This window comes from Manis pentadactyla, chromosome 1, assembly GCF_030020395.1.
Source record: "Manis pentadactyla isolate mManPen7 chromosome 1, mManPen7.hap1, whole genome shotgun sequence".
Lineage (NCBI taxonomy): Eukaryota > Metazoa > Chordata > Mammalia > Pholidota > Manidae > Manis > Manis pentadactyla.
The window spans coordinates 101,609,624-101,623,191 of NC_080019.1; the positions used below are offsets into that span (position 1 = coordinate 101,609,624).

Genomic DNA, 13,568 nt, shown 5'->3' on the forward strand with positions numbered 1-13,568 from the left:
ATGCTATTACAAACACAATCTAAAGGTTCCTTTTTTTCTTTTTCCTCTTTTTTCTTCCTCCTACATTCTTTCTATATTAGTTATCATATTCTGTACTCTTTGTCTATCCCTTGACTGACTTGGGGTGGTTGATTTGATTTTGCATCTGCTTAGTAATTAATTGGTCTACTTTCTTTACTATGGTTTATTTCTTCTGGTGATAGCTATTTAACCTTAGGAATACTTCCATCTATAGCAGCCCCTCTAAAATACATTATAGAGAAGGTTTGCGAGAGTTAAATTCTCTCAGCTTCTTCTTATCTGGAAATTGTTTAATCTCTCCTTCAAATATAAATGATAATCTTTCCAGGTAGAGTGTTCTTCATTGAGACCCTTCTGCTTCATTGCATTAAATATATCATGCCACTCCCTTCTGGCCTGTAAGGTTTCTGTTGAGAAGTCTGTTGATATCCTGATTGATTTTCCTTTGTATGTGATCTTTTTCCTCTCTCTCACTGCTTTAAAAATCTGTCCTTACCCTTGATCTTTGCCCTTTTAATTATTATATGTCTTGGTGTTGTCTTCCTTAGGTCCCTTGTGTTGGGAGATCTGTGCACCTCCATTGCCTGAGAGATGATCTCCTTCCCCTCTGAACTCATCTCCTTGCATGTGAACTTTTCAACACTATTTTGATTAGTTAATAGTCTACTTTTCTTTGATAGGATGGGCTGCTATGTAGGAAGGGTGATGGAAATGGGCGTTCCTACTGGTTCTGTGACCTTCTGTTTCTACTCATTAAGGGAAAGGGTTTTTTTTCCCCTAAAGTTCTATGGTCTGTTTTTTTATTATGTATTATTTCTTTATAAAGAACAATTTTTTTCCACTGAAATAAATTTGACAGAACTTCGAAAATGATCTAGAAGAAAATCCAAATTACTACTACTGTTGCCTCATAGATAACCACATTACCATTTAAGAACACATACTTCAGTATCTATGTGTCCACATATACTCTCACTGTGTGGAGATCCATAATATGAGCTGTAATACGAAATACTGGTTCTCAGTTAATATACAATGAATAGGATATATTTTTGTTTTCATATTAAGTGGTAATAAATGTTCCTGATAGAAAATGTGGAAATGACATAAGTACAAAAATTATGGACATTAAAATATGTTCATTATAAATTTTTGTAAGATACTCTGAAGTAGAGTGAAAATTTTAAATTCCTCTTCATATTCACATACCCACTACTATTAAATCTCACTTTCTGCTCATACACATATATATATATAGTGTGGAAGGTACTAATGGTAGTTTTGTGAGGCATTTCAAACTTGCAAAATTATATGCCATATAGATCTTCTGAACAAGTAAAAGGTCAAGTGAGGAAACCTAGAAGTTAGCTTTGTGGAGGTGTGCATGGGTGGGGTATACCTAGCTGAGCAGCAGAAAGAAGCCCAGCCAGGCAGGTGAAAACACAAGTGCTCCAGAAGGCAGAACATAATGACCAAAAATAAGTGGTCACTGGGCAGGAAGGAGGCACCTAGTTAATAGGTGCGATGTACTCTGGCAGGCACCAGTGGAGGTAGAAAGGGGAATGATCACCTTTAATAGGCAAAGATGGTGACAGGGAAACCTAGCTTCTAGGTTGTGTTTTGGTAGTTGTACATCAAGGCAGGAATTGAGGAACAAATCAGGAACTCTGAAACTGGAAAATAGGATTTGGAAAGGTGGCATTTAGATGACAAAGGTAAGAGTAACCCAGTTTCTTAAGTAAGATTATAAGGGAGAAAGGAACTACCCCAGAAGGTTGACTTGGTTTTAGGATGGCTGAGCTTCTGAACTAAACTGAGCTAAATCAGATAAAGTAATGAATAAAGCAGGGATATCACTCTTAAGTAGCTTATGGTTTAGTGAAGGGGACAAACAAATGTTTGTATATCATGTTAGAAGATAAATGCTGTGATAGGATAACAGAAAATAGAAGGGAGGGCGGGGGTTGGGTTTATAATTTTAAACAGTGTAGGCCTAGTTAAGAAGATAACATTTGAGGGAAGACTTGAAGGAAGTGAGGGAGTGAACCAAAAGGACATGCTTATGTGGAGGAAGAGCATCCAGGCAAAGAAAACAGCCAAAAAGTCTTGAGTAGAAAAGTAAAAAATAATAATAATAACTGCTAGATATGGGGAAAAACAGTATCTTGAGAAAAATTAGTGTAACAAGGAATACATAGTGTTTTGCAGATATATTGTACAGTTTTCGTTTTGATATTGTGAGAGTTCAACAGATTCCAGAAATCTCACATTAGCATATTTAATCATTACTTCTTTGAAAATACCTCATTGTAGTGGCAAGCTGAAGAGTGAAGTACATGGAGAGAAAAAAATAACATCAAGAAAGACAGCCGAAGACATGATTTGGATCAGTTAAATCATGGACCCATTTTTACCTTGCTAATTAATATTTCCTAAACTGTCATATTTTCCCCTTATGTCTGCTCTTGAATTTGAGACATACTAAATAAAGCAGAATCTTGATTTACTTTTTAATGAGTCTAGAGAAAAAGCTACATAAGGATTAACTCAAACCTATAATCTTACATCTAAATTACATAGTTAAAAAATGGAAGATTGACAACTTTTATATAATTAAATTGGCTGTACAGTTTTTTGATTAGAGGTGGGGTTCACTATTTTTCCATGGACTTAATAGTTTTGATTTCTCTTGTGAGTTGCCAATATATTTATTTCTTTGCTCATTTTATTTGGATTTTGATATCTTTACTTTTTAGTTTGTATAATTGATAAGGGAATGTAATGTTATACTTTTTTCCCAAAGGCTTTTAAAGAAGCAGTTTTTTCACCGGGCCCTTAAAGTCATGAAAATGAAGTATGATAAAGATATAAAAAAAGAAAAAGAAAAAGGAAAAGCTGAAAGTGGAAAAGAAGAAGACAAAAAGAGCAAGAAAGAAAATCTAAAGGAAGAAAAAACAAAAAAAGAAAAAGAAAAAAAAAAAGATGGTGAAAAGGAAGAATCCAAAAAGGTGATTTCAGCTAAAGTTAAGTAAGAATAAAAAATGATTACATGCACATGGCCACCACTGGCATATGAGCACTTTTGAAATATTATGCAACAACCATTTAAGATAATCATATTAGAGTTTTTGTAAGTGCCAAGGATGAGAATTTTGATTTCTGTGTTTCAGCTGGTGAAACCTTTTGACTATATGAATCTCTTTTGCTTTTTGCTAATTTATGTTTGTTTTTTCCTTCTTTTAAACTTTTGTTTTAATAGGAGGAAACCCCAGGAACTCCCAAAAAGAAGGAAACTAAGAAAAAGTTCAAGCTTGAGCCACATGATGATCAAATTTTTCTGGATGGAAATGAGGTGAGAGTATCTAGCTTTTAAGTAGAAATCCAGTTTTCCATAGGAGTTTTAGGATTATCTTTTTGCCTTCAGTAAAAAAAAAAAAAGTCGTTTAGAGAAATCTAACCATGTAAATAGAAAATCTACACTTTAAAAAATCAGTAATTTCTCTGAATTTAAATTTATAAAAAATTTATTAAAAAGGGGTCAGAATTAGGTTGAGCTGTCTATGAGTGATAGAAAACCTGAAATAACAGTAGCTTAAAATAGATACTTGTTTCTCTCACATCAATTCAGTATGAGGGTAAAAGGTATAGGTACAGCAGCTCCATAGTGGAGCCAAGCTCTCCTCCTGTGTGAGACAGTCGGTAAAGGTTACCATGTAATTCAGAATGACTACTAACCAAGAGGAAAGGAGAATGATAGATATGCCTCTTTCTTAAGAAAGCCTTCCAGGGTCCTGGTAATTTCATTTCTCCTTGGATTCTGTTGGCCAGAATCTAGTCAGGTGGTTGTGTTTATCGTCAGTAAAGTCAGGTACATTCATTTAAACCTCAAGCTTCAGCTGTATACTTAGACATTTTTATAGGTGTTGGGAATAGCATGGTAAGTAAGATGAATTTTTCTTCTTGAAAGCTTAGTCTAACAAAGATACAAGCTTTTAAACATGCTATTGCATTACAGTGTGGTGTTATGATATGAGAAACCAGTTAAGAATATTTAATCCAGAGAGGAGAAGGAGGGTCTAGAGACCCTGAACTCTTGAACTAGCTTTGAAGGCTGCTGGCAGATTGCTCAGTACACCGGGAAGGCCTTAACAGGTCTGTTAAACTAAGAAGCAAATTGAGCAAAGGCATGGTTGCTTCCATTCCTGAAAAGACTAGATTTTATTCTGTAGAAAGCAAGCTTTCGAACTTTTAGGTGGGAAATATCTTTAAAACCTTTTTTTAAAGAATACTGACAGAAATGATGTTTGTAGATCTGATTTTTAGGGGAAATGTGCAGAATTTAAAAAGGACTGGAACTCCCGGTGCTAGAAATAGAACCAAATTAAAAAGACAGTAACAAAGAATTCTGGTCAAGGAAATGAAAGAGTAATGTTATTTGTAGAAACTAAGAGATAAAAAAACTAGGAGTTTTATGGAGTTTGGATTATTCTGAATGAAGTAAATTCCTATTGTATAGAGTAAATTAAGCTTTAATGCATTGGTTCCCAGTTTATGGACTACACATGGGGAGAGCAGGCAGTGAACTTACTACAGGGAGTCATAGAATTTTTATGTTCACTAAGTATGATCTTAAATAATGGTTCTTTGCAGCTCATCAGTGGGCAAAGATAGTGTAGTTGAGAGCTACTGAGCCTAGCACAACTGTTCTCTTAGCCCAGACTGGTTCTGCTCATGCCAGTATACATCATTACATTAGGTACAAAAAGGTTGTATAATTGCTGGTCTTCAAGTTGAGTAAGTAATAGTTTGTGTAAATGCATTTAAGTACATAGAAATTTACTTAAGAGCATTACAGAATTTATAGTTTTACAAATTTTTAACTGAATGGATACCAAAAGAAACACTGCTACTGAAGGAAATTTATTTAACTTAAATGTTAAAGTGTTGAAAGTGACTATTACAAACCTAAACTATAGAATTAAGTTTAACTTTCTAGTGTGACCTTAGACGTTTAAGCACTGGGGTTTCTTCATTCTTCTAGGTATTTGTGTGGATCTATGACCCAGTTCACTTTAAAACATTTGTCATGGGATTAATTCTTGGTAAGTACAACCACTGAAATTTAGAAAGGAAAATAAAAATGCAGAAGCCATATAGAAAAATACTAACATAAAAGAGTTAATTTTAAGAATGTGTACTTTAAATAGAGTCAAAAGATAAATGAGAAACTGAAGAAAATTTTTGCAACACATTAAAGCAAAGATTTTTAAAAGATTAATAGTCTGGTAGAAAATGGTAAAGGTATCTCACAGATGAAGAAATATACAATGACCAATAATCATGAATGATACTTTATCACACTCATAATAAATACACATTACAGCATCAGTGAGGTCTACAGAGTTTAACAGTACCTAATCTTAGTGAAGATTCAACACTTCAGAAAAAACAACATTCTCCAACACTTGATGTTATGCCTGTTATTTTAGTTTTTATGTCCAGTTTAGTAATATCTTTCAGATTTTAAATGTATATACACTAGCATTCAGCTATTCTACTTCTAGGGATTATCCTGTGGCTGTTTTTAAAATAGTTGCAGAGTATTTATTCGACAGAGTGCATTGACAGATTATCTGTTCTAATCCAGATCCCTCTGATTATATTTAGGAGGGTAATTAGCAAATATCTTTCAAATTTTAAATGCCTTTACCTTTTGATCTAAAAATTACACTTCAAGGAATTTATCCTATGTTGTAATCACATTTGCACAAATGTACAATACACTGGTATTTATTGTACTGTTGTCTCTAATAGGATAAGACTAGAAAGTCAAGTCCCTCAGTAGGAGAATGGTGAAATAAATTACAGTATAACTGCACACTGAAATACCATACAGCTTTTAAAGAATTAGGTAGGATGTCATAATGGAAAAATAACTAGAATAGATGAAATGAAAAAAAACATTAATTAGAATATTATTTATGTGGGGAAGAAATCTAGATAGCTAGTTTTAATTTATATATATAGGCAGTCTTTGGGAGTACAGATACAAAACAATAATGTTAACTTCTGGGGAATAGACCAAGAATTGGTGAAGGCTTCACTGTATACCTTTTGGAGTTTTTGTTTTTTTTGCCATAGGTATGTGTTATTCCTGTTAAGTTCAGGACAGGAGACAAGAAGAATGATTTAACAAGTAGAAAAAAATTCACAGCAATTAAATAAATGAGCTTCATCAGTATATCATAGGATCCAATTCAAAGTAACTCTCAAGAGTTGAAACTCAATTTAATCCTACCCAAATAGCTAATAGCTATTGATCACTTAGTATATATTAGTCACTTTCCTAGTATTTTACATGCATTGTTTCATTTCATTGTCACAACAACCTTTAAAAAATAGGAACAGGAATGCATTAAATATAAGGTAATTTAGCCTCAAAGGGGTTAAATAACTTGCTCAGTTATTTATAAATGATAGAGATAGAATTTGAGTCTTGATCTCTCTTGCTCTGAAGACCTAATAACTATACTTCTAATTAAAGGGATTATTCCATGTGGTCCCACCATACTTAAACTGTTGGGGCTTGTATGCAGTTTCCCTAACTACCAAAAAACCATCTGTATCAGAATCACCTGGCGAGCTTTTCAATCTCTAAATGTCAGAGCTTCACCCCAACATCAGAATCTACAGGGAGGTATCTTTCAAATCCTTTTTCCTTAGTTTTTTATTTCATTGTTTCTTTAAGATCCTCTATCAGTAGACATATGTTCAAAAAATAAGGTAGACATTGCTTGAAAACAGCAGCAGTTGTTCATTTAAGGAGCTGACAATTTCTTGTTTTTTGACAGCACTTTTTTCTAATTATATATGCAATTTGTACTATAAAAATCCTAACAAGAATAGTAGTTAAAAGGTTGAACTATGTGAAATGGCTGATAATTGATTTTTTTCCCCTATAAAAGAGGCAAATTTATATGTTTCAATATGTTTATGTTTTAATTTAGAAATATGCTTACTGTTATTGCATCCAGGCCATTGAAAATTTTAATCTAAAAGATACCTATGTAACTTGGTCATTTCTTGTTCCAGTGATCGCAGTGATAGCAGCCACGCTCTTCCCTCTATGGCCAGCAGAAATGCGAGTAGGTGTTTATTACCTCAGTGTTGGTGCAGGCTGTTTTGTTGCCAGCATTCTTCTCCTTGCCGTTGGTAAGTGCTGTTGCTTACTGAGCTGTTGGACTGTAATGTAGAGCTTCAAGTATTAACAGCTTAATAGCAGAATTAATATAGGAAAACCAAGAAAGATGTAGAACTACTTTTTGATCATCTAAAACTCATGCTTGAAGTAGTGTATGTGCTTGATTAGATGGGGTCTATTCTGAAGAAAAAGGATTCAATATGTCTTAATCTACATTTATGGTATGCTATAAAGTTTAGTTACCACAAGGACTTGAATATTTTTACAGTGGTTGCTTATTTATTAGGTATAATACTTTGAGTAGAACATTATAATATTTTGACTTAAGGCAAATGAAATTTGTATTAAATATTTAAATTCTATGTATTCAATAAGTGATTATGAACAGTGGATTTGCCATTGGGGGAAAATTCAGGTTGCACTCAGTTACCAAAATAAATTCTAGATGCATTAAGGAGTTTCAGATGTTTTTTAAAAATCAAACAGAAAACATAAGTAATTTTTTTTTTAATTTCTGGATGGTTGGGGTCTTTCATAGCTAAAATGAAACAATATGAAAATAATCCAATTCAAAAGAGGAAGTTAAACGAGTTATTAACAAACACATGAAAAATACCTATCACTAGCAACCAATAAAATTAAGATAATGGGGTGTTTTTTGCCCATTTAATTAGGAAAATTTATTTGGAATAGAAATAGTCAATGCCAGAGAGGGTTTGACTGGAAGGAAATGCACCTAAATATAAATAATGATGATAATTATGAATGATTTTAATGTTCTTTACACTTGTCTGTGTTTTTCACAATGAGGTTGTTACCATGAACAAACCAACAAATATGATTTTACCTAAAATCCTCATCCTAAAGACTTCCTGTATATGGTGAACAGGTGTAATTTAATTAGTCATTTAGGGAAAGAAATGGAAGTTTTTTCTCAGCTTACCTAAAGCTGTCCAGTGATTTTTAAATATACATATATATGTTTATATTACTAAGTTCCAATTGTTTTTCCCAAATGACAAATCAACTTTTCCACTAAGACATATAGGAGTATTTCTGTGTAAAAAGAGAAAGCAACACCCACATTATTGACCCAATATCTGGTATAATTTGACTAAGATTATCTGAACTGAGTGCCTGTTATGCTGAGGTTCAATGACATACAGATTCTTGGGTTTATAGAACATTACTTCTGTAGCCCGAAGCATTCGCTCTGCACATCCTTTGCCCTGCACAGCAAGGTGTTCTGAATTGGTGCTGCCATCCATGGAACCAGGAGCTCATCTAGTATTTTCATTCAATTCATGTTTATAACCTTCCTTTTTGCTCTGTGATGTTTGACTCTGTGAAGCCTTTTCCACCTACCTTTCATTTTTCCCTTCCTCTAGCTTAGTCATCTTGAGAAAATCCCGATGCTTCGGCATGTAACAGAGCACATTTGTAGGCCAAGAAATAGTATCTAAGTTACTGTGAGGCAGGTAACTAGTGGTAATGTGCTATCTATATCAAAAACGGGAAGCCATAAACTAGGGTCCAATGTTAGATATAATGAAATTAGTGTCTTCTGGCTCTCAAATCCCTGAAAATTTAGAGTGTCTTTGGAAAATTTGAGCAACACTTAACCCCATTAAATAGAATTAACCCACTTGCTTTTATTTTACTTAAATCAGTGTTCACAATAACTTATGGTCATTATATTTTGCTCTAAAAAATACAATTTCTAGTAATGTTTTCTATAATTTTTCATCTTAAATATACTATGAATTTATACATGCATTGTGGATTAGTCTTGCAAATTAAACTAAAATAAGCCCAACATTTTGTTTTTGTTAGAAAATGCAATTCCAAAACCACTTTCAAATAGTTTTCGTCTGTAGCCCACAGATATAAATTGAGTATTTCATTTGTTATCTTGTGAAGTATTATATATTGGTCAAAATGATATTTGGTACTGTTTTGAATATGTATTGTTAATCTTGCCATTTAAATAAGACCTTTAGCACTTTTCTAAATGTGTCACTTTTAGTATAGGAACAAAATGGCAGTACACGTCACAGTGGTTTTTCCATGATTCTTCCACTTTTACCTCTGATAATCTAATGCCACATAGAGGAAAACCTATAAAATGTTAAAATTCTGCTATTCCCAGTTTATATATGTTGATAATTTAGATTTTATTTGTACCATTTCTTTTTTGCTTGGGCTTAGTTTCTCTAAAACTTGTATTTTAGGCAAGATTTCCTATTATGAACTATTTGTCTTGCAACCCTGTAAAATCTATCATAGTATCTTTATACTAATTGGAGAAAAAAATGTGCAGCCTTAAGATGTTCGTTATTTCTTTTTATCAGTGGAATGTATTCATAAATCATTAATTTCAAAAATACTGCCTTTTCTGTTTGTGCCACAAAAGATACTAATGTGGAGAGACTCTTTCAGAATATTTTTGGTCTTTATGAAAATGGAAAGTACTACTTAATAAAAAAATCAAGGGAGCTATAACCATCTCCCTTTTTTTATCCAAAGCAAAATAACATAAGAAGCACAGATGAGCTTTTTTTAGGACTTAGCATGAAGAGTGATGTAATTATCTGTAAGGAAAACAAAGCTAAAAAAACATATAATTGATAAACTAGTTCATAACAGTCACGTGATCATGACCTTTAAAGAAAAACCACTATGCTCTGTGTAACTGGTAAATTAAGAGAAAACTTATGCTCTGTGTAACTGGTAAATTAAGAGAAAAAATGTGAAATACTGGGCTTTATGCTTGTGATAACTCATTACTATAAACTTTAAAATTCTTAAATTTTTTCCAGTTTTGTCATATATTGCTGTAAAGGAGTAACCCCAAGCCCTACTTATTTAGGTGATCTGACTAATTATTATTGTATTGTTTCCTAATATTCGGAGAGAGTTGGTTCTTAAATAGGCAGAAATAACATAATTTCTTAATTAACAAAATTATAATTTCTAGGAAAATATTCTCTTACTGCTCAGAAGTGTTTTTACTTAGAGACTTACTTTAGGCAGAGTAGGCACATGCCTTGGACCCATAATACATTTAGGGACCCATTGAAATGTTTTCATTTTTATTCATTTTAAAATCAGAATTAATAATATGGTCACATGTATATAATAATGAAACTATACAAGATTATATTTGTATTTATACCAGTATGGTCATAAAGCGTATTATTTTTAATATTCATGGATGGAACTGTTTTACAAAGTCATAAAGTGCCTAGGGTCAAGGAAAGTCATGATGCAGCTCTGCCTTTTTCTTCTTAAAGGCTTCTTAAGATAACCTTCATTCCTTCCTCCCATTTATTTCCTTTTTCTTTTATTCCATGGTCTCATGCATACTTAAACATCCAACTGATGGCTATGCTTACTTGAATTGTAACATAGCAAAGTGCATAAATCATACGTGTATATCCATGAAACAGCACCCAGGTGAAAAAAAGTAGAAGTAACTTTTTGAGTGGCATTTATAGCATCATGCCCTCAAGATCAGAGCAGCATGCTCTACACCTAGAATACTGTGATAGCTGCTGAGGGTTTCAGGGTTTAAGGTACTTATTTAAGGTGCATGTATGTACCAGTAATAAAACTCTAGATGTTTTGCCAGTTCCTCACATATATTCTCTGCTGAGTCAATGCTTGAATTATTCAATTAGAAATTCTTCTCCTACAGCTCGTTGCATTCTCTTTCTCATCATTTGGCTCATAACTGGAGGAAGGCACCACTTTTGGTTCTTGCCAAATCTGACTGCTGACGTAGGCTTCATTGACTCCTTCAGACCTCTGTACACACATGAATATAAAGGACCAAAAGCAGACTTAAAGAAAGATGAGAAATCTGAAAACAAAAAGCAGCAGAAGTCCGACAGTGAGGAGAAGTCAGACAGTGAGAAAAAGGAAGATGAGGAGGGAAAAGTGGGACCAGGAAATCATGGAACAGAGGGCTCAGGTGGAGAACGGCATTCCGACACAGACAGTGACAGGCGGGAAGAGGACCGGTCCCAACACAGTAGTGGAAATGGGAATGATTTTGAAATGATCACAAAAGAGGAACTGGAACAGCAAACAGATGGGGATTGTGAAGAAGAGGAGGAAGAAGACAATGATGAAGAAACAACTAAATCTTCACAAGAAAAATCATAATCTGACTAATTTGGGGACTAAATAAGTGTAAGAGGTTGGATTTTCTATGTTGGCCGACCATGATAATGTTCACATGACATTTGTAGCATTCTTTAAATCCTTTTGCTGAAGTGTATTTGGCATCCAAGCAGTTATATTCAGTCCTTCATTTCATAGAATACTATTGGTACAGTCAAAAGCCATTGATAAGTTTTATCTGTTTGATAATGATTCAGTAAGTAGGTCTCATTTGTTTTGATAGTTGTGTGGCTTTTTACTGTTAGACTAATAAAAAAAAACTAAAAGGGATTAGGAAAGAAACACCAACATTTCAGATTATGCATAGTTATGTAGCCATTTCAGTTTCTTTAAAATGAAAGGCTTAAACTCATGTTCTTGATAGTTTTTTGTTGATTATAAAATTATACCAGGAAATCTCTAAGATTCTGAGTTAGCAGGTTCAAAAGCATTTTGTGGAAACAAGCCAACTAATAATCAGCAACACGTTTAGTTTAGCTACAAATTCTCCATTTCCAGCTTAGGAAATCCAAACTGGTGTGTACATCTGATTCAGAGAAAGACTGTCATCTCCAGCAGAGAAGGTGAACTGCATTGGTTGGAAGGTGATGGCTCCTCCTCCTTCCAATTACCTTGTCGTAAAGTAAAATGTATTCTGTATATAATTTACAAATAAACATTTTATTTTAATTGTTACTTATTTAGACATTTTCTCAACACTTAAATTTGTAAAATTAAGACCATGTAAGGGTGTGTTTTTAGAGAAATGGAAGTGTCAGTAACCCACAGACCATCTTGTGATCTTTCTACAGCAGCTTCAGTTTTGTGCCAACATTCCATGTATTTGAATGAGTCAAAACAGTCCTTATTAAATAAGAGCAGATTTAAACTAGCTGTTTGTATGCCTTAATGTTCATTTTGATTTATCTTAAATCTCTACATTCAGAAATGGGGTAGTGTATTATCGGACCAAGAGGCACTGCTATGAAAGATAATTTACCATTCTAAAATAGCAATTTAAATAAAGAACATAAAAGAAAACTTAAGAAAACCATTGGACTCTAATTGCTTTGAACTAGCTTTGCAGTTTGATTTTGTCTTGCATACCTTAGTTACATATCTTTTGGGAAAATTCTTGTGTTTACTTACAGCATAATAATTCCTTGGAGTTACACTCTTATAAAACTGATAATGAACATTATTTTCCATCAGTCACAGAGCATTTTGCTGAAATAGGTGGTGTGTGAGGTCTTTATGTTTCTCCATATAAGTATTTGACTAAAGATAACTCAAGTTTTTCTAACTGAAAAAATATACTGTATACTGACACATGGCTAGATTCCTTTTTTATAGTATTGCTTGTGAGTGGACAGAAATGTGGATGTTTGATGTTAATGCAACTTTGTCAAGGCTGCAATCAGTTATTTACAAAGTTCCTCCTAGCAAATGTTCATTGATTTAAGTGCCTGGGTGTTTTCCCTTCAAATTTTCAAAGCACTACTGCTTGATTTCCACAGTAAGTGTACACATAATTACAGCTTCTGAGTTTCTTAATCACCAGTAGCACTAATACCTATTTTTGGGAATCATGATACCAAAAGTGTTCCTCAGAAATAAAAATGATTTAACCTTTACTATTACAATAATACCCAGGCACTCAATGTTTAGCCTAAAGCTCTTTTTATTATATGTACTATGTCTAGTCTTAAAGACATTTGGAGCTTGGTAACAAGTCAGCCTTTTATTGATGTTTGTGGATTCTTACAGAAGGTTACTATACATTTTTATAAATGTGGTGGTCCCAGGGGGAAAATGTCATTCTCACCATGATAGAAAGTAAGTTAGAAATTTCAGCTTGATGTCTTACTAGTCAAGGTTGTTTACATTAAACAGATATAAAACTTAGGAAACTGTTAACTGTTAAGTCACACAGAACATTAGATGGCTGTCTTTGTTGGCTAACAATATTTCTATGCCAGAGCATGGAGAATTGTTCAGATTAGTTAATGGAGTAAAATTGTTTTTTTAAAAAGAACTTAAGGTTTGCTATACTACTATACCTAGGAGCATGAAGCTTTTAGATAATGTAGGATTTACTGTGGAATGGGTATAAATTGGCCTACGAAATGAAGATTGAATTAACCAGCTGAGTCCAGATAATAGGAATAATGTATATGGGATT

At 33.3% G+C, this 13,568-nt stretch overlaps 1 protein-coding gene across 1 annotated transcript in view; it reads left to right on the top strand.

The window, feature by feature from the left end:
* Positions 1-12,278, top strand: part of SEC62 (SEC62 homolog, preprotein translocation factor) — a 33,950-nt gene extending 21,672 nt beyond the window's left edge. The window contains exons 4-8 of the mRNA XM_036898344.2: positions 2,825-3,029; positions 3,281-3,373; positions 5,063-5,123; positions 7,114-7,233; positions 10,920-12,278. Coding sequence (XP_036754239.1) covers positions 2,825-3,029; positions 3,281-3,373; positions 5,063-5,123; positions 7,114-7,233; positions 10,920-11,389 — 949 coding nt within the window. The 3' untranslated portion in view covers positions 11,390-12,278. The remainder of the gene's footprint in view (positions 1-2,824; positions 3,030-3,280; positions 3,374-5,062; positions 5,124-7,113; positions 7,234-10,919) is intronic.
* Positions 12,279-13,568: the final 1,290 nt, after the last annotated feature.